The 22,331-nt window shown below is 40.6% G+C and overlaps 1 protein-coding gene across 1 annotated transcript in view; it reads right to left on the bottom strand.

Annotated features, from left to right (window-relative positions):
* The window catches only part of enpp6 (ectonucleotide pyrophosphatase/phosphodiesterase 6), a 31,307-nt gene extending 12,967 nt beyond the window's left edge, over positions 1 to 18,340 (bottom strand). The window contains exons 1-2 of the mRNA XM_059346596.1: positions 18,094 to 18,340; positions 286 to 465 (exon numbers count right to left, since the gene is read on the bottom strand). Coding sequence (XP_059202579.1) covers positions 286 to 465; positions 18,094 to 18,340 — 427 coding nt within the window. The remainder of the gene's footprint in view (positions 1 to 285; positions 466 to 18,093) is intronic.
* Between the last annotated feature and the right edge of the window lie 3,991 nt (positions 18,341 to 22,331).

Here is a 22,331-nt window from a genome sequence, read left to right as displayed (position 1 = left end):
AAAGAAGAACGGTTCGCTGATGGAGGTGAACCGTCTCGTTCGCGACCAACACATTACTATCACCCACACATAGGGCAAGAACAAGAAATGACGTGGCCTGTGTCGCCAGCTGTTCTGTATGAGATGAGATGAATGAGATGCACAACAGAAAAATGCTGCTGGAATGATTTCTGTGTAGAGAGGCTATAAAATAGTCCCTCTGTTTGCCCTTGCATTTTTCAAAATGCCACCCATACATACAGACAACTTCATTTGAATAATCAGGTTTAGAATGTATGTCCTCACCAGGCCAGTAGTACATGTAAACCTTCTTTCCCAGTTTCTGCAGGGTGACCCATAGGGGCTCTGATCCATCCCACCACAGAGGCAACCGACTGTCAGGATTGGTCCCAATCAGAAACTGCTTATCGGAGGCTTCGTCCCACATGTAATTTCCAGTCATTTGATGAGCATCGCAGTGACGGCCTGAAAAAAAATCAACATGAACAACAAATAAGCCTTATATTATCATTAAGTTACATTGTCGAGTAAACCTCAGTTGTCATTACCATGAACATACACAGTTTAGCTTTTTAAGGAAATGAATGAGCCTTTATCAGAAAGGAAAATATGTACACATGTGAATTATTTTTAAAGATGTTTCAGTAAAAGCAAGTTCATTTAATTCAGGCTAAAGCAAGAAAAGAAATTGTCAGCACCAAGCAGGGCTGGCTGGCACTGGGATAAGGGGAGGTGTCGAATCATTGTGTGTGTGTGTGTGTGTGTGTGTGTGTGTGTGTGTGTCCAACCAGTGATGTTTCAATAGGAGAATGTGCTCTATCAAAACACACACATCAGCACATCATCAGGGGGCAGGCTCCAAAACTCACATGTCGTTGGCCAGGATGGGCTGTTGTTGTTTGAGCTTAGTAAGACAGCGGACAGAAACACAAAGGCGTGCTACACCCGCACGCAGCTGCAAACCAACAAACATCTTCACTCATGTTGATCTTACCAAGTCATTTTCCTCAGTCTGACCTGAGTCTGACACACATCTCTAACTTGATAGATTTTTAAATTTCACAAATTATCCACCTGCTTCATTCAACTTAAATTACTATATGCACATTTTGATGGTACACTGCAAAAAAAGCCAACTTGTATTTTTTGGCCTAAAACAGTGATTTAAGTTGGTAAAACTTCTTATTTAAATTAAATTATTGACATTTAGGGCAATTATGTAAGTTAGCACAACAAAGGAAGCCAGTTGTCTGCTCAAAAACAAGTTGGTGAGTTGTTGTCACTTATATCTTTAAGTTGGGGTTCACAACAAGGGACAATAGTTCTGCTAACTCTTATTTCGTTGTTGTGAAATTCGCTCCTTAGCGAAAGCTAGCGGCTAACTGATGCTAGCGGCTAACTAATGCTAGCGGCTAACTGATGCTAGTGGAGCTGCTTGTTACAGCTACAAGAGTAGGCATTAGTGTATCAATGCTAACTCAAAATTGTGGTCGCAACATTAGCTGACATTTCATAGCGGCGTTACAATTGTGCCAATTCAGCACATTGCAGAACTTAGCAAAAGTAAGGATTAAAAGTTATTATAACTTATAATGTAAAATTATAAGTTAGTACAACTTACAGTTGAGTTGACAAAAATCTGAATTCAGAGTTGAGCAAACTCAAAAACAAAACTTAAAATATTTAGTTTAATTGTCCAACTTAAAACTTAAAAAAGTTTGTTGCCTTGAAATTTTGAGTTCAGCCAACTTTTCTTTTTTTGCAGTGTAGGTAATACAGGTGCATCTCAATAAATTAGAATATCATAGAAAGGTTTATTTATGTCAGTAATTTAATTCAAAAACTGGAAATAACTCATTATATAGATCCATTACACACAGAATGAAGCATTTCATGCCGTAATTTATTTAATTTCTTGTAATTATAATGATTATGGTCTTATATTTAATGAAGACCTAAAATTCAGTGGCTCAAAAAATATTACAAAAGACCAATTTTTAAAAGTATGTTTAATCTGGAAATGTTGGCCTCTGAAAAGTATGTCCATCACTCAATACTTGGTTGGAGCTATTTGACTTGAACTACTGGAAATGGACTTTTCATCATATTCTAATTTATTGAGATGCACCTGTATATCCCAGGAAATGATTCTCCATAATTTAGGATTTAGGATCAGATAATTGAAAAATTGCTCAAGTTAACAGACCAAGCACTGACAACAGCCATTAGTTAATGAAAATCCCTCAGCTCTCTCTCCTGCTGGTCTCACTGCTGTGGATCTTGGTCGGCCCCAGAATGCTTCTCTCCTGTGGTCCACTCTACACCGAGCGCATCGCTACTGACCAATGGTGGCTCTGGCTATTCCAAAGACTCTGACTTCTACTATCATAGACCATGTTGTCATTGTTCATCTTGTTCTTCTCTGTCGCTCTTGTTATGACCAGGGGTCTTATGGTTTCTGTGTTTTGTTTCTTGTAGTGCCTGGTGCAGGTGATCCTCCCTGTCAGAGTGAGGTGCTGCTTGTTTTTCCCCCTTTTTGTTTCCTAGGTGATGGTTGGAGTGGGATTGGACAGCGGCTGATTGAACAGCTTTAAAGGACGGCTGCTCAGGACGCCTCCCCCTCTTGGCCCTTTTTTTCCTGACTTGCAGCCAGATGGCATAGTTTGAATTGTTTGTTGCCACTGTTGTTAAGTAGTAGTGAAGGCCAGATGAAGCTCCATGAAGCCTTGAAGCTTTTCATCCAATTGGTTAAAAAAGAAGGTTAATTTCTCGAGGCTTCATGTGCTGCTGGTCAAACTCTTTATTATCATTTCCACAATTTGTGATTGGCCTCTTCACTGCAAAAAAGCCAACTTGCATTTTTTGGCCTAAAACAGTGATTTAAGTTGGTAAAACTTGGAAATATAAATTACTGACATTTAGGGTATTAATGTAAGTTAGCACAACAAAGGAAGCCAGTTGTATGCTCAAAAACAAGTTTGTGAGTTGTTGTTACTTATATCTTTAAGTTGGGGTTCAAAACAAGGGACAATAGTTCTGCTAACTCTTATTTCTTTGTTGTGAAATTCGGTCATGAGCGAAAGCTAGCTGCTAACTGATGCTAGCGGCTAACTGATGCTAGCGGCACTTCTTGTTACAGCTACAAGAGTAGCCATTAGCATATCAATGCTAACTCAAAATTGTGGTCACAACATTAGCTGACATTTCATAGCTGCGTAACAATCGTGCCAGAGAAATTCAGAGTTGAGCAAACTCAAAAACAAAACTTAAAATATTTAGTTTAATTGTCCAACTTAAAATTTTATTGACGTTTGTTGCCTTGAAATTTTGAGTTCACCCAACTTCTCTTTTTTTGCAGTGTTGGCTGTCTGCAACAGTGTCAGCATGGGAATAATCACTGCCAAGAACAATTTAATTTGATTTGGTGTGGTGTGGTTCATTCATTTAATCTGTTTTTGATTAACATATGGGTAATGGTAAAAGTCTATTAATGTAAAAAAAAAAAATCTGTGTCAGTATGATTTCAATCAATGTTTAAATAAATCCAATAGGACATGAGATGTTTATATTAAAACTGTTGGTGTTTTCCAAAGATTAGACAGTGATTGTGCTGATGATACTGGGGTGATGACGATGACTTTATTCATTTTTATTAAGAAACAATATTTTTGCCACTGTGATTGGACTCAATTTTGCGGGGATCCATTGCGCTTTATATATGTTCATATATCACGTCAACACTCAAACTATTCCCAAATTGTACCAATGAGGCTTCAAATGTCATCAATGATGTCACCCGCCCTTAAAGAAACAAGCCTTGATACGTGTAACATAGTTAATCAGGTATTAGGATTCCACTTGCCATCTTTAAAAAAGCCCACAGGTATTGAACGCAGCACCCCTGGGGTTTAGTGTCGTGCACCCCGGGGGCAGCTGCATTCAGACCTTGTGGGATAAACGGTAAGGTTACGGGCTAGGAGCTCCGTCTTTTTTCTTTAATATATTCATTTTATTTTATTTTATTTTAGTAGAAACTTAACGTGTCTTTTAATTTTATATCTTTCAGTGGGATGCACTTGTTTTATTTCGTCAGGTATGATTTTTGTATTTCATGTTATTGTATTTCATGGCATTCAGACCTTGTGGGATAAACGTGGGATGCACTTGTTTTATTTCGTCAGAATAAATGGCTGGATGCCAACTCGATGTCCTGGTCGACTTAATCACACAACGCAAAGAGAAAGTACTAAGCCGCTACATACGCACTTCATAAAAGACTTCCTGGATTTCTCGAAACATGCTCCGAAGCCTGGGCACAGTCCGTCCCATCACTATTAAGTAGTGTTGTGATCTTTGTTCTCTGTTGTTTTATAACAAATATTAGTTAATTGTGCAGTCCTGGTAGGTAGGGTGGGTAGCCTTTTTGTTTAATAATCGTGTTCTCCTGTTTTTGTGTAGGGAGGCAGGAAAGAAGCCTGTATTTCATTTCACTTATATTTGTTTTCAGGTTAGTTAGATTCAAAATGAGAGATGTTTTGTTTGGTATTTTGGCAATACTCACCCTGAGGCAAAATATTTATTGTTGTGTCCCATAAATTGTATTGGACTGCTTATCTTTGTCATCCTGATCTCTGGGGGTTGGGAAGGGGGAGAACACTTTTATGTTGCGCACAGGTTACCCTAGGCCAGGGCGTAACACTCTCTCCCTCTCTCAACCCTCTTCTCTATCCTCCCTCCCTCTCCCCCCTCAACCTCTATCTCCTCTTTTCTACTCTTTTGATCTGTTCTGTACAACGGCATCTATTGGACGTCTGTCTGTCCTGGAAGATAGAGCCCTCCTCTGTCTCTCCCTGAGGTTTTTTTTCTTCTTTTTTCCCTGTTAAAAGGGTTTTTGAGGTATTTTTTTCTTGGCTGCTGCGAGGGTCGAAGGACAGAGGGTGTCCTACCATGTACAGTCTGTTAGTGCATTTGAGGCAAATCCGTGATTTCTGATTCTGGGCTATATAAATAAAATTGAATTGAATCAAATGACACCTCTGTGGAAAGTAGGTCAAGGGGAGGGGAAAACAGGGAACACACAGGCCAACAGAGAAACAGGCCGAAAAACAGACCCAGATCATAACAGTTGGGGCAATAACATAGACTCTGTATCTTTGAATGTAAACCTATCTAAACTCTTCTGTACTGTACTTCATTAATTGTCGTATCTTTTGTTTCCGTCTAACAAGTTCTACCCCTGCTTCATTGGCAATCAGAGTGAGTCCCAATACAACCATAAGGTTGTGCCCTCATTCATATATTGGACAACAGAATGAGATGAGGAATGAATGTTTAAAAGTACCGTGTATCATCATCAGCTTTTAATGCAACAGTTTATTTTTCTCTCCTCGTATCCCCAGTTAAGTGCTCCCATAATCTCCCACTCTTTTTTGGCTTGGGAAGTAATTATTTTCCTATTATTATTTTGTATGTGGCAGCAAAACACATGCACTTTGAGATGTATTTTTCACCTTTCTGCTCTAAATAGGTAGCTAGCATTTGCTTGTGTCAGGCGGCAACCTCTGGGTCTGAGCAGGGAGGCAAACCAGGAAGTGCCTTAAGCTGCATTCTACCGAAAATTGCAGCAGGGGGCACTAAGTGTGGCTGCAAAAACATTTCTGTCCATTCATTTCAATGCAAAATGAGAAAACTTCCCACTTGATTTATTACCTCAGAAATGTTTTTTAGGACAACACTATGGTCTCAATCACCAGTAAAAAAACTTCTTCAAGACAATTTGATGTTAATAGTTCTAATAATGGCCCCATTTAGAATAAAATAGAAGATAAAGAATCGTATGATTTGGGGCGTGGCTTCCTTTGATTGACAGGTCACTAACAAGCAGAGCCTCCATCAGGAGAGAAGCAGAACAATGCGTATCCACGACAACGTGTCAATAAAGTAATAAATAATGTGAAATAGATATAAAAAAGGATGTTTACCGGTTTGGTCTCATAACTTTGACCCTTTCACTGTATTTTCACTTAATGACAGTTTATTTGAACATTTTGTTCAGTAAAAATGTCTTGTTCAGCGTTTGGTTGGACTAACAGACACTCCAAGGAGTCGCTGTTCATTTTTCTGAGGTAACTATAACATTTTGTTTTTTGCCAAAACTAATAAAGGTAACATCCCAACTTTTTTTTGTTTTTAATGGTAATTTTCCCCCGTTTTTCAGGTTCATGTTTTTGTTTTTTTAATTATCGAGATACTTTGAAATTCTGCGAGAACATCCAACCCGCAAGTGACTCCAATGGATCTATGGTGACTCCTGCCCCATCTTCAACTTTCTACTGTACCGGGTCAATGAACGTAAGGCATGTATTAGTTACACAGGGTATGACAAGCTGTCTGATTTAAAATAGCTAATGACTGTCCTTTTTGTAGGCTGCTCTTTTTACAATCCATCCATCCATCCATCCATTTTCTTCCGCTTATCCGGGGCTGGGTCGCGGGGGCAGCAGGCTAAGCAGGGCATTCCAGACGTCCCTCTCCCCAGCCACAACGTCCAGCTCCTCCTGGGGGACCCCGAGGTGTTCCCAGGCCAGGAGAGAGATATAATCCCTCCACCGTGTTCTGGGTCTTCCCCGGGGCTTCCTACCAGTTGGACGTGCCCGGAACACCTCTAACGGGAGGCGCCCGGGAGGCATCCTTACCAGATGCCCAAACCACCTCAGCTGGCTCCTTTCGACGCGAAGGAGCAGCGGCTCTACTCCGAGCTCCCTCCGGATGTCTGAGCTCCTCACCCTATCTCTAAGGTTGAGCCCAGCCACCCTACGGAGGAAGCTCATTTCAGCCGCTTGTATCCGCGATCTTGCTCTTTCGGTCACTACCCAAAGTTCGTGACCATAGGTGAGGGTTGGAACGTAGATGGACCGGTAAATCGAGAGCTTTGCCTTCCGGCTCAGCTCCTTCTTCACCACGACGGTCCGGTACAACGCCCGCATCACTGCTGACGCTGCACCAAACCGCCTGTCCATCTCACGCTCCATTCTACCCTCACTCGTGAACAAGACCCCGAGATACTTGAACCTCTCTCCCCACCCAGAGGGGGCAGTCCACCGTTTTCCGGCAGAGAACCATGGCCTCAGACTTGGAGGTGCTAACTCTCATCCCAACCACTTCGCACTCAGCTGCAAACCGCCCCAACGAGTGCTGGAGGTCCCGGCTTGATGAAGCCAAAAGAACCACATCATCTGCAAAAAGCAGAGATGCAATTCTTAGGTCACCAAACCGAATCCCTTCCTCCCCCCGGCTGCGCCTTGAGATCCTGTCCATGAAAACCACAAACAGAATCGGAGACAAGGGGCAACCCTGGCGGAGGCCAACACCCACTGGGAACGTGTTTGACGTTGTGCCGAGTATGCGGACACAGCTCTCACTTTGGTTATATAGGGACCGGATAGCTCGTAGCAACGAGCCCGGTGCCCCATATTCCCGCAGTACCCCCCACAAGACTCCCCGAGGGACACGGTCGTAGGCCTTCTCCAAGTCCACAAAACACATGTAGACTGGATGGGCAAACTTCCATGCCCCCTCCAGAAGTCTCGCAAGGGTAAAGAGCTGGTCCGTTGTTCCACGGCCAGGACGGAAGCCGCATTGTTCCTCCTGAATCCGAGGTTCGACAATCGGCCGGAGCCTCCTTTCCAGCACCCTGGAGTAGACTTTTCCGGGGAGGCTGAGGAGTGTGATTCCACGGTAATTGGAACACACCCTCCGGTCCCCCTTTTTGAAAATGGGAACCACCACCCCAGTCTGCCACTCCACTGGCACTGTCCCAGACCTCCACGCGACACTGAAGAGGCGTGTCAACCATGACAGCCCAACAGTGTCCAGAGCCTTCAGCATCTCAGGGCGAATCTCATCCAACCATGCAAAAGAATAAAAAGAAAAAAAAAATGGGCGGCTGTGGCTCAGTTGGGAGAGTTGGTTGGCCCCCAACCGAAGGGTTGGTGGTTCGATCCCCGACCATCGCAGCCTACATGTCGAAGTATCCTTGAGCAAGATACTGAACCCCAAATTGCTCCCGATGTGCTGTGTTCATCGGTGTGTGAATGAATTCCCAATGGTGGCAGGTGGCACCGTTTAGGGTAGCCTCTGCCACCAGTATGAATGTGTGTGTGAAAGGGTGAATGAGCGCAGTCTGTAGTGTAAAGCGCTTTGAGTGGTCGCAAAGCGACTAGAAAAGCGCTATATAAGTGCAGGTCCATTTACCATCCATTTACCATTACCAACCCTGGCGCCTTGCCGCCGGGTAGCTTTTTGACTACCTCGGCGACCTCTGCCAGGGTTACTGGTGAGTCTTCCCCTGAGTCTTCAGACTCTGCCTCCTCTACAGAGGACGTGTTGGCTGGATTAAGGAGTTCCTCAAAGTGTTCTTTCCACCGTCCGACGACATCCACAGGTCGGGTCAGCAGGTCTCCGCCCCCGCTGAACACAGCTTGGGCCAAGCCCTGCTTTCCCTTCCTGAGACGCCCGACGGTTTTCCAGAACCTCTTTGAGGCCGACCGAAAGTCCTCCTCCATGGCCTCCCCGAATTCCTCCCATACCCGAGTTTTTGCTTCAGCGACTGCTGCAGCTGCAGCCCTTCTGGCCGAACGGTACCTGTCTGCTGATTCCAGAGACCCCTCGGCCAGCCAAGACCGAAAGGCCTCCTTCTTCAGCTTGACGGCCTCCCTCACCGCTGGTGTCCACCAGCGGGTTCTTGGGTTGCTGCCACGACAAGCACCGACGGCCTTCAGGCCACAGCTCCTACCAGCCGCATCAACAATTGAGGCTTTGAACATGGCCCATTCGGACTCCATGTCCCCAACCTCACCCGGGATGTTGGAAAAATTCTTCCGGAGGTGTGAGTTGAAGACCCTGCGGACAGGGGCCTCCGCTAGACGTTCCCAGTTCACCCTCACTACACGTTTGGGTTTGCCAGGTCTGTCCAGCATCCTCCCCCGCCACCTGATCCAACTCACCACCAGGTGGTGATCAGTTGACAGCTCTGCTCCTCTCTTCACCCGAGTGTCCAGAACATGCGGCAGCAGATCTGACGATACGATAATGAAATCGATCATCGATCTTTGGCCTAGAGTGCTCTGGTACCAGGTACACTTATGAGCAACTCTATGTTCGAACATGGTGTTTGTTATGGACAATCCATGACTAGCACAGAAGTCCAATAACAAAACACCGCTCGGGTTCAGATCGGGCAGGCAGTTCCTCCCAATCACCCCCCTCCAGGTACCATCATCGTTGCCCACGTGAGCATTGAAGTCTCCCAGAAGAACTACAGAGTCTCCAGGCGGTACCCCTTCCAGGACACCACCCAGAGACTCCAAGAAGGCCGGGTACTCCGAACTGCTGCTCGGTGCATAGGCACAAACAACAGTCAGAGACCTTCTCCTCGCGACTTGCAGCCGCGAGGAGACGACCCTCTCGTTCCTCGGGGAGAACTCCAACACAGCGGCGCTCAGCCGGGGGCTTGTGAGTATCCCCACACCCGCCCGGCGCCTCTCACCCTGGGCAACTCCGGAAAAGGAGAGAGTCCAGCCTCTCTCCAGGAGTTTGGTTCCAGAGCCCACGCTATGTGTGGAGGTGAGCCCAACTATTTCTAGCTGGTAACGCTCCACCTCCCGCACAAGCTCGGGCTCCTTCCCCGCCAGCGAGGTGACGTTCCATGTCCCCAGAGCTAGCCGCTGGAGCCGGGGGTCAGCCCGCCCAGGTACCCGCCTTCGCCTGCTGCCCGACTCCCACTGCACCCGACCCCTATGCCCTACTCTGCGGGGGGTGGGCCCACAGGTCGGCGGATCCACGTCGCTTCTTCGGGCTGAGCCCGGCCGGGCCCCATGGACAAAAGCCCGGCCACCAGACGCTCGCCTGCGTGCTCCCCTCCCGGGTCTGGCTCCAGGAGGGGGCCCCAGTTTACCCGTGCCGGGCGAGGTACACTGGTCTCTCATGGTCCGCTTCATAGAGGTCTTTTGAACTTTTTACAATGCACCCCAGATTTTCCATTTTTCCACAAAATGTAACATGTGATGCAATATTTTAGATTTGACATGTTAAACAACTTCTATGTTAGTATTCTCTGTTATGTCTCTGTAGTGTTAGCGTGTACTATTAGCATATAGCCTAAAGTTATGACGAATGGCTCGTTGTAAACAAAGAGTATCATACCCTGTGTAACAAATTACATGCCTTAGATGCAGCATGTCACCATAGATCCATGGGAGTCACTTGCAGGTGGGATGTTTTTGAGGGATTTTGAAGTATCTCGATAATTTGAAAAAAAAAAAAAAACTTGAAAAACGGGGAAAAAATTACTGTGAAAAACCAGAAAAAATTGTACATTAAAACAGGAAAAATTACCCTGAAAAACAAACCAAAAAATAAATTACTCAGAAAAAAATGTTTGTTTTTTTCCAAGTGAATGCAATACGCTTCCGTTAAAGATGGCATATAAATGCATGCATGTTTATCTCATTTCATTATAAACTATATACATTGCCAACAGGAAATAACAATTTTTATGTTGATTCTAAAGCATTGTGTTGCTTAGACAATAGGATTCATTGCTTGTGAACAGAACAGAAGAGAGGATTCTAAAAAAAATTATTGCAGAATAAATCACAATCACAATATTGGTGGAAAAAACCCAACTAGATTATTTTCCCCTAATCTGCAGGTACCACATGACAATGAGTTGGTCAAGTCATTGATGAGCGAGTTTTTAAAAAATGATGTAGAAACCTTTTAAAATGAACAAATACTTTTCAGAGAAATTAGATCTTGTGGAGGCAAAGGAAAATAGGGATGAACTAAACAAGTTTTGGTTGCAGATACTTGCCAATATATCTCAGTTATTGAAACTATTTAGGTTAGGTTTTTATTCAGTAATGACCACCTACAAACTGTTTACCTGCAGAAAAATAAACAAACTGTATGACTATTGTGATGGTTCTCTGTATTCGTCTCACCCACTGTTTCTCTCCAAATACAGCTGTATTTTAATGACTTGGAAACAACAAATCCATTAGCACCATAACAGAAATTCATAAAATGAGTGCTGTTTATTTTGCTCTGAAGAACTTGCCACCAGAATATAATTCATCACTTAAAAATATTCACTCATGTTTTCTGTTTAATTCTGCGGACAGAGAGGCCTATGGGTTTGGAAATATTTTGGAACCACTACTAGAAGATATGAGACTTCTTGAAAGTTCTGTTATACAGGTTAAGATGCAAGAACAAAATAATCTACACTGCATTTTTCACTTTTTAAGTTGTCAAACAACTCTAATCAACTACTAATCGGTTCTGTTGCCCCTGGGATGTCAGCATTTCACTTCTACCTCTGAGAAATTCCTCTTCTTTTGTGCCTTTTAAATGGAATTACAACTTTACTTTAAAGCATTGTTTACCTCATGCAACCAAAAAGCTTGGAAAAAACTTTGAGTCTGAGCTCCAAATGTAAAATATTCTCTGAACTTGTTTGAATATATTATATGGCTGGAACAGCACACAGAAATCAGCCTTCAGACATCACAGTTTGGTATGAGTTTGGTACAATGGAGGGAAAGGCAAAACAAAATTGCATAAGGCAAATTTTTTTTATTATTGTGTTTCAAAATTTTTGTGTGCCTCTCACACATTCTAATGTCACAAGTCCATCATATACACAGACCTTAATCATTCCTCTTAATATAATAAGTTGGCCTACCTGATTGTAAACATTTAGGGAATTATTGTAAAGGAGAATAAGGCTTCTTGTATGTTTTATTTAAGGCATCATATTTTTACCGCTTTCTTGTAAATTCTGTGGTGGATTCTGTTAACTCTTCAATGTGCTTTTATTTTGAAAGGTACAGGTGGACCCACGTACCTGTGATGTCCACAAGTATGTGTCCATGTAGCTGACAAAAGCAAAGGAGCCTCTGGCCAAATGAATATGAATGAAATATGTGAAGATAAGTGTCCAGCTGAGATCTATATTGTTTTCCAGCAGGTTATGTTATTTGTATATGTAAATGTCCATTGATCTATATTCTATCCTGACATTGAGTTTCTGTCCCTTCTGTACATGCAAAAAGGGAATATTCCTTAAATAACCTTCTCTTTTGCTGGTGCTATTACATGTGATTCAGACAGGCACTGTGCTTGTGGGTGAAGGAAGCTGCTGGTACGAGTCCTACTGACAAAATGTTCATAAGGCAACGCTGCTGTTGCCGTGTAATTATGCATTGTCAACATTCTGCGTGATTGGTCACAAGAACTACTGTATTGTCCAACACAATTAGTGTCACTTCATTTCAGTCTAACTGACCAAATACACGCCGCTTTTGATCTCTGATCTCAGCCAACCGCTTTAGTTCTCTGAACCATGTTCAGAAAGGGCAAATTGAGAAAAAGCGCCTTGCCAAACAACATTACCGGAAAATGGTTGAGCATATATGTGCAGAACAGCTGTGCAATATTTACTGTCCTCCATTTAACTTGTCTTTCAAGCAACAGTCCCTACAATATTGAAGCAGTTAACTATTATCAGCAGTAAAGAAAATGTAAAATATCACTGTTTCGGGTATGTGGGTCAGAATAAATAATGGATTGCAACAGAGACATTGTATACAATTGTCCTCCTTCCTTTCTCTCTTTTTTTTGAAGCACAAAAACACAGACACACACAAGCCAACCAAAGAAAATGTGTGACAAAGTGCAATGGAAATAGATTAGGCAAGTAAATGATGGTATACATGAAGCATGTGCAGTCTTTCTCACAAAATGATACTGAGAGAGGAGTAAACCCTTGCTGCTGTGTAAGCAACTTGAATTGAGCCAGCACAGACCCCAGCACTGGGGGTCTAATCCTGGACCTCCCTAACTCCCTGCATCAGCAACTTCTTGCTGGTTAAACCCAGCGCTGCTGCTGGCCACCAGCCTTGCTTTGTTTTTCACCATCTGACCTTTGACTAGTGCTCTTTCAATCATGTCATCTTATTGTGGCCTTGTCTTCTGTAATACTAGTTTACTGACTAGAAAATTGGGGCCACCATTTTATTATGACATATATAAATTATGATAGATTCTGATGGAAACCTTGCTCAAGAGCCTCTCTCTGAAGATTGTGTGTGTGTGTGTGTGTGTGTGTGTGTGTGTGCGTGCATGCGTGCGTGCGTGCGCGCGCAGTGAGTATGAATATATTTATATATATAGCAGCATATCCATGCATACATGCTATTAATACATTTGACTTGCCTTGAAAAGGTCAAGGACTGAAGACCTTGAGCAAGGCACCCCTTCCCACCCACTGCTCCCCGGGAGCCACACTACCCTGTGTGTAAAGGATGGGTTCAATGCAGAGGACAAATTGACTGCAGTGTGTGTGTGTGTGTGTGTGTGTAAATGATCATTTTGCCCTAAAAAATGCCCTACAAAGCCTAACTGCAGTAACTACTCAAAGGGGAAAAATTAAAAACGTTTTTTTTTTTAACTTTCTTTAACTGGCCGGCCAAACAGGTTATGGGTAGGTAAGTGATATGACACATATTTTTACATGTACTGATGATGTCATTTTTATGCTCAAAAATCATGATGATTAATTTGGCCTTTGACCCGCAAAATGTAGTTAGTGCACTCTTTTTTCTGGATTTTGTTGTTACTCCCAATTTATAGATCTTAATTTCTCTGAAATAAAGCAAAATTGAAATCATGTAGAACTTTTCATGATGATTCGGGACAAGACATCAACTCTGACACACATTTCTTGTAGCATAATAACATATTTACTCTACTGTAAAGCAGTACAAAGTACAAATGAGTAGTGTAGAACCTGCAGGTAGGTTAAGTGTCTGCATATTTCAAGTACTCCTGTTATCTTTATACTTGTCATATACTCAAAATATAGCACACAGTAATCTTGTGTAGTTACTCATTAATGTTCATTACAGCTTCAAATAAAACAAGGATGAAAAACAATCTCACAGCACATAGTGGAACACTTGCACAGGACTACAGAGACAGTGTGCAATAAATGCTAAAGTGGTCAGAGGGAAAGAGTAGGCTATGGACAGATATTGTCTTGCTGACTATGTCTGGGTCGACAGCATGCTATAACACAACAAGTTTCAAAAGTTTCAAGAACACAAAACTGAAATTCACACGGCAGGATATGGAAGCACCAGAACAAATCCAGAGAAAGGGCAGACATAGTGCAGAAGGAGCCAGGGCTCCATATACATGAAGCAAAGGAATCATGAAATCAAAGCCTGCTTTTTTATACTATACATTCCAATTTTATGGGCAAACGTGTATTTATGGTCCACCTTTTTAAGTAATGAATCACAGGAAATTATGAAGCGTGTCATTTGACCTCCAGGTTCAGGGATATGTGACTTAAAGCATAAGTGAGAGGGTAAAATACCTGACAATAAACTAAGTTTGGATAGCACTGTTCATACAAGAAATGCAACTCAAGTGCTTTAAAACTGTGATGCATGGATGCATCTACCAGAATTAACTACTTCTTATTTAGAGACCTGCAACCACAAAGAACATCTGCCAGTCCCTGGAGGCCATATTACTGTTTATATGCTACACTGCAAAAAAAGAAAAGTTGGATGAACTCAAAATTTCAAGGCAACAAACTTCGATAAAATTTTAAGTTGGACAATTAAACTAAATATTTTAAGTTTTGTTTTTGAGTTTGCTGAACTCTGAATTTCTCTGGCACGATTGTAACGCCGCTATGAAATGTCAGCTAATGTTGTGACCACAATTTTGAGTTTGCATTGGTACGCTAACGGCTACTCTTGTAGCTGTAACAAGCAACGCCGCTAGCATCAGTTAGCCGCTAGCATCAGTTAGCCGCTAGCATCAGTTAGCAGCAGTTGGCAACAAACTTCGATAAAATTTTAAGTTGGACAATTAAACTAAATATTTTAAGTTTTGTTTTTGAGTTTGCTCAACTCTGAATTCAGATTTTTGTCAACTCAACTGTAAGTTGTACTAATTTATAATTAGTACAACTTTTAATCCTTACTTCTGCTAACTTCTGCAATGTGCTGAATTGGCACAATTGTAACGCCACTATGAAATGTCAGCTAATTGCAACCGCAATTTTGAGTTAGCATTGATACGCTAATGGCTACTCTTCTAGCTGTAACAAGCAGCGCCACTAGCATCAGTTAGCCGCAAGCATCAGTTAGCCGCTAGCTTTCGCTAATGACCAAATTTCACAACAAAGAAATAAGAGTTAGCAGAACTATTGTCCCTTGTTGTGAACCCCAACTTAAAGATATAAGTAACAACAACTCACCAACTTGTTTTTGAGCAGACAACTGTCTTCCTTTGTTGTGCTAACTTACATTACTGCCCTAAATCTCAGTAATTTATATTTCCAAGTTTTACCAAATTAAGTCACTGTTTTAGGCCAAAAAGTACAAGTTGGCTTTTTTGCAGTGTATGTATGTGTTGTTGTTTTTAAGGATTAGGCTACTCTAATGACTAGAGTGGCTGTAATCAGTAATTGTATGCTGATAACAGCATACAATTATGCTCGCCTTACTCGTTACTGTTACTGCAGCACATATTAAGTGACATATAAGCAGTAAAACTTAAAACTGTAAACCTGACAGAGGAAACAAAACTAAACGTTAAGCTTCTGAAATGAGCAATGAGGTTATACTGCTGTTTCTTATGATTTGTCTGTTAAGAAGCACCACACAACAGCTCAGGACTTGTGTCTGCTTCACATTTTAGAAAACGTTAATATTTTTCTCATGATGATGATGATGAATTTTTTTTTCATGCAGTTCTGCTGAATAATGCATTTCTTATAAATAATATTCTTTATGTATGCTCAATACACATCAAATATGATAATAGAACTTATTTCCAGTGCACTGGAAAAAAATGTCTAGCAGCAATGAACACAAGAGCTTCAGTCTCACTGTTCACCTCTCACTCTACTACAGTAGGGCTGTCACTTTCTATACAACAGAAGATATCAGCAAGCAGAGCCGTGATCTCAGGACAGAAGCATCTGAGGAGCATTCCCAGGAAGGATTTTGAGTTCACTGTACACTAAAGATGGCAAAATAAATATTATGATAATTTTCTCAGTCACTTTGGTGCATTTCTTACATCACTATGAACATTTGCACAACAGTTAGTTCAACCTACGCAACATTTGTGCACATTATAGTAGCAGTTTCTCATTCCTTACAACAAATTGCAAATGCTTTTCGACAGTCATCAAATGCTTTCATACAACCCTCTGCTGTTTTATAACATTATCATTTGCTTATGTCGTGTCAGTCAAAATTAACTATACTTGTGAATGCTGGATAGTCATTCCGTAAAAAAACTAATAGTCCTCATTTCATTGTTTGAGTCATACATACAAAAATGTTGAGCTAGTTGTCAAAATCTGTCAAGCAAGTTTTATACATTAAAAAAAAAAAAAAATTCCTGAAAATGTCTCCTAAATTGAACATTTTTTCTCAGGTGAACCTCAGCTTTCACTGATGAGAAGGGATGTGTGAAGCATTAGTTGCAACCGATGATAAGCCACTTCTCTACAATCACTTAGAGCTGGATCCCATAAACCCATAAACACTTTACAAGCATATATGAACCAAGCAGGACACAGTGTGGACCATTTCTACAACACTGTGATACAGAAATGGAAGGTCAGCCTTGTGGAAGAGGGGTTAGGGTGCAAGGAGGAAGGGGGTGACATGTGATGACATCACAGCAGAGTCCTGCAGAGGGTGGATTTGTCACTCGAGGAGATACTTTCTTCGCTGCATTGCAAGAGATGATATTGGCTGTAATGTAGATGAAACTATGTGGCCAGACAGAGAGGAAGGTCTGGATGTGCATGAATGATTTACAGTACTATGTATGTTGTATGTTCAGTTCCAATATGTACTGCAATATTGTTTACAGCTGTGCACAGCTCTACCCAAAGGGAGTTTATGTTGTTCATAAGGGTGTATTTTTTCTTTTGCACAATGCTGTGAACAACTTATAATTGCAAAGAGCATATGCAGTAAATATATGAAACATACATATTCAGTGTGTTGTACTCAGTTACCTCACTAAATACAGTAATGTGTAACTTTACTGTAGTTTTCAAATGGCTGTGCAAATAGTATATAATGCTGTCTTGAGCATTTTCATTCATTTACAGAGTAAACTGTCATAATGAAAACATGCCAAAGCCATTTGACTATCTTGTTCATAAACATGGTGTCAGGACTTTTCATCTTGGTGACACGCTTTTGCAGGTTATCAACTAGGTTTTGCAGTTTCTACTAATTGTTTTCAGAAATGCATTAACTGTTGTGCAAATGTAAATAGTGATGTGAGACATGCACCAAAGCGAATGAGAAAAACTGTAAAACCTTAGCTGTAGAAACCTAAACTGAAGTGAACTGCTCCTTCTCAACAGCACCCTAAAACTGTGCTCCCCAAAATAAAATGTGGATACAACCACGCACCTTATTTAACCCTCTGGAGTCCATCTATTTATTGAAAATACACTGAGCATGTCTTATTAACAGTGCTAACTTTATTAATATATCATATGTGGACAAGCTGAGAAAGCCAGTTGAAAGTGCAACCATATGGGTTTTTACACAGTGTGCCATTCATGTTTCTAGACCATTTTTAAAATGTGAATTTTCCTTCTACTAAACTACTATTTTTGATTTACATGCAAATAGGCATTTTGTTGATGTTTTATAGTTATTTATTTATTTCATTATTTTCTGCTGTTTTTGTGTGTATAAATAGTGAAAAAAAGGTACATTTCCATAGAATCCTATGTCCTTTGTTTGTTCCTTTGATAGCCAAAAAAGGGAAAAAGGGGCCATGCATGTGATGTAAGGACAGACTGAAAGATGCTAAACAGAGACAGAAAATAATGCACAGGAAGTTTTGAACCAAAATCTCCTGGACTTCAGAGATTTAAATACTGTTTAGGCAAAAGGGCAAGATTGGATGGGTGGGTGGGTGGGTAGGTAGATAGATAGCTAGATAGATAGATAGATAGATAGATCTGATTACCTGTCATTAATGAGTAGTAATTCGGGTATGACAAACTCGGGAATTCCGGAGTCATGTAATCCACCTTCACCCCATTGCCCACGAGTTGGCGGAATCCGGGCAGAGCGTGCAGGTCATCCATGTAGTCATAGCGGAACCCGTCGATCAGGAACAGCAGTAGGGGCCGGGCTGCCAGACCCTGTCCCGCTCCGGACAGCAGCAGCAGGAGCAGCGGGGGGAAGAGCGCGGCGGTGCGCCTCGGAGACATGCTCTGCTGTGGTTAGGTAGTGGTGACCCGAAAAGGTGCTGCCTTGCCCTGCAAATGACAGGCGAGCTGTTTGGAGAAGTGATGAAGTTGCAGCCCTCTACACCGCGGAGGGAAGGAGTCTAGTGGCTGCGGGGAGGCGGGGTTTTACGGTTTTACTTTAGCTCGTTAACCCCCTAGACCAGGGATGGGCAACTGGAAGCCCGGGGGCCGCATACGGCCCGCACCCTCAGTTGAAGTGGCCCTCAGTACAACTACATGCGTTTGAGCATGAAATCTTAAAAGCGCAGTGTAAAAATGCACAAAATTACTTCTTGCAATTAATGTTGGTCTGCTGTTCTTGCACTGAAAAAAGAAGAAAATAAATTAAAGTAAGTGGTTATTTTTTTATTTGCTTCAAACCTTGTATTCCTATTAATACTGTTAAACATGCATTTGAGCATGAAATATGTTAAGTTACTGCACTGTAAACATATTTCAAATTGTAATTTCATCATATCTGGTTAAGTGCACGGTCCTATATGTGGCCCTGTGGTAGTGTCGATGAAATATTTTGGCCCCCTCCAGCATTTAAGTTGCCCATCCCTGCTGTAGTGGGACGCCTGCCCCCACAGCCTGCGATTAAAGAGTCCAAAAAGTAAGAACGAAAGAAAGAAACATTACATGTAATCAGTGGTGGAAGAATTATTCAGATCCCTTACTTAAGTAAAAGTACTAATACCACACTGTTATATTTGATATATTTTTCAAATATATTATTGGATTATTAATATTGATACATTTAAGCAGCATTTTACTGTTGTCCAGATAAGGCTCATTTAATCACTTAATAAACTGTTACAAGATTTGATTTTTAAAAAGTCTAATCACTTAAAATATATCATGTTTTTATGTTAAATCTCGACCTGAAAAGTAACTAAATCTGTCAGCTAAACGTAGTGGAGTAAAAAGTACAATATCTGCCTCAAAATGTAGTGGAGTAGTGTTCAGTAGTACTGAAGTATAAAGTTACATAAAAATGAAATACTCAAGTAAAGTACAGGTACTTTCCACCACTGCATGTGATGTCTTTTCCAAATAACTTTTTCTTGACCTCAATGGAAAATGTCTTAAGGTCAATGAAAGATGTGAAGGAGAATTCTGGAACATGGACTACTGAGAAAACCTCATTTGTCATCCTAAGGGTCCTTATAGTCCATCATATGGAACCATGCAAACTCTTCCACTCATTCATAAGTGTTATGGACATTTACTTGTAGTGGAGTAATTTTACAGTGTGGTATTAGTACTTTTACTTAAGTAAAGGATATTAATACTTCTTCCACCTCTGTTTTTTTCCTGCATTTCGTGTTTGTGTGTGTCTCAACTTTGTTTTGTTAAGTGACTTTGAGTACCTTTTAAAAGCGCTATACAAATCAAATGTATTATTATTATTAGTATTATTATTATGATTATTGTTATTAATAATAATAATAATAATAAATAATAGATTAGATATTGATTCATGTAATGTATCATGATTATACATTACATTATACATTATACATACTTTACTAGAAACTCTTCAAACATTTACTAATTAATAAAATATTTAATCATTTGAAATGAACCCAAAAGTTGATATTTGTATAAGCATCTCCTCCGTTCCTCAGCATTACATGTATTTTTCAAATTTTATTCACACACACTGACACATCATCATCCTCATCATCAGGCAAACCTGGGGGATCCCATTCAGTATCATGATAGTATCTCACTTAAAACGGCTCAAATCATCTTCTACAACTAACTGACAGGCTTTAATCACAGTTACCAGACATGTTCCCAACATTAAGGTTGTTATCAGGGTCATACTAGCAGTAGTTAAGAATTTGACTACACCAAAGTTGAACCCATGATCATCATGCAATTATTTTGGGTTGTATCAAGAAACATGTTTATAAGACCAACATTCAGAACCAATGACTTCAGGTTCCTCCTTGTTTCTGCCAGGAGAAGGTCAGGGCCCATAAGACTTGGCTTTACTAGAAGAATTAGGATGGCTTTATAGCACTTTTGACAAAGCTAGGATTTCTTGTTGAGACACAAAAACACCATAAAGGAGGGCAGGAAAACTTTTGCAACTTGCTTAAAAACCTCTAGAAATATCTCTTCTGTCTGTATAATGGGGAATGCAATGTAGCCTGCTTCTGTAGCCTAAGATAAGCTGAATAACACATTCAGTTTAACAGTGGTGGAAGAAGTATTCAGATCCCTTACTTAAGTAAAAGTACTGTTAGAGATTAATAAAATTAGCAATAATCTGCATTATGACCTTTAGTAAAATGCTGCTTAGAAATGTATTTAGCAAAGCATAAAAAACACATCTTTTGTGACAGGCACAGCACACAGAAATAAGGAGTATCAACAGAAAGGACATACTGACAGCGCTTTGCACATCGCCACATATCTGAGGGCAGATGAAACTCTGAAGCACTGTTGGTGCAACAATTCAAGGTCATCGGCCCAGGTGGAGATAGGCACTGACCAACACTAGACAACATACAGAAGTGTGCTGTTATCTTTTTTCCTTCCACAGGGCGGTGTCTGGAAGCTGAAGCACCAAGAGGCTAGGACTAGCCTGTGTGCCAACGAAATGGGCAGACCGAGTCTAAACCATGGTGCTGCCCCAACAGTTTTGACCAATCAGATAGTCGCACATTCACATTATAAAACTCTTTTATTAGCAGCCTGTGGTTTCTGAACAGAGAAGGTACATCCTCACTCTTTTATTATTCTCTTAAATAAATAGTCAAAAGGATATTTCTCTCCTCTCATCTGTTCTGCAAAAAACAAACTCATACCACACTGTGAAACTACTCCACTACAAGTAAAAGTCCTGCATTCAAAACTTACTTCAATAAAAGTACAAAAGTATCAGCATTAAAATGTACTTAAAGTATTTAAAAGTACTCGTTATGCAGAATGGACCCACTCAAATAGTTTTATATATTATAAAATATATATTATATATATAATTTATTCTAAATATATTCTAAATTATTATTTAAGTGTTTTAATTTTGTAAAGATAGGACTAATTTTAACTACTTAATATACTGTTATGACATTTAAGTAAATAAAAGTCTAATCACGTCAAATTCATCATGTTTTTTACGTTAAATCTCAACCTGAAAAGTAACTAAAGCTGTCAGCTAAATGCTGTGTAGTAAAAAGTACAATATTTGACTCAGAGTGTAATGAAGTAGAAGTATAAAGTTACATAAAATGGAAATACTCTGGTAAAGAACAAGTACCTCAAAATTATACTTCAATACAGTACTTGAGTAAATGTATTTATACTTACATTCCACCACTGCACTTTAATAAATTGCAGGGCATGCAGCTGTATGCCCTATTCCCACTGGTTAGATGTACTCTTTCAGGAAGTGCCTGCTGTTTCAAGGCAACATTTACCAAAGAATTAAAAAGAACTTTGTCCTAAATGTTTTTCCATTTGAATTCCCTCCACAGACCTTAGCTAAAGGTGGTCGACTGTGTCCTACATATGTTAAACCAGTCACTTTCAGTTAACATTATGATGGCTTCTTTCTCCCATCTCAATTTAACATATACTTTAGAAAGACCAATAGTAAAGAATAATAACTGCTGAAATCAGTGTTCTGTATTATCTTTCTGTGCATTAATGTTGTCCTAATTTTACTAATTTCTTTCTCTACAGCAATTTAAATATTTTATTTTTCAAAGTAAGATCTTAATTGATGATATCTGAAGAAATCTTGTTTCCCTAAATTAAAAGTGTTAAAAGAGGTCTAAACCATTATCAGAGGAAATGATACAGTATAAAGTGATATCACTATTTGTCCATTGTTTAAATCTGCCATCAAATTCTGTTGTCATTGTTTGAGTCCAGGGCCTGAAACAGGGAGGCCTCTGTTTCAAGGTAAAGTTAAAAAATGTGACCATATTTTTAATTGATCATTTGACCTGTGTAT

This window comes from Centropristis striata, chromosome 12 (genome assembly GCF_030273125.1).
Source record: "Centropristis striata isolate RG_2023a ecotype Rhode Island chromosome 12, C.striata_1.0, whole genome shotgun sequence".
In the NCBI taxonomy this organism is placed as follows: Eukaryota; Metazoa; Chordata; class Actinopteri; order Perciformes; family Serranidae; genus Centropristis; species Centropristis striata.
Note: the sequence above shows the minus strand (reverse complement) of the source record. Positions and strands in the feature narration are given on the sequence as shown.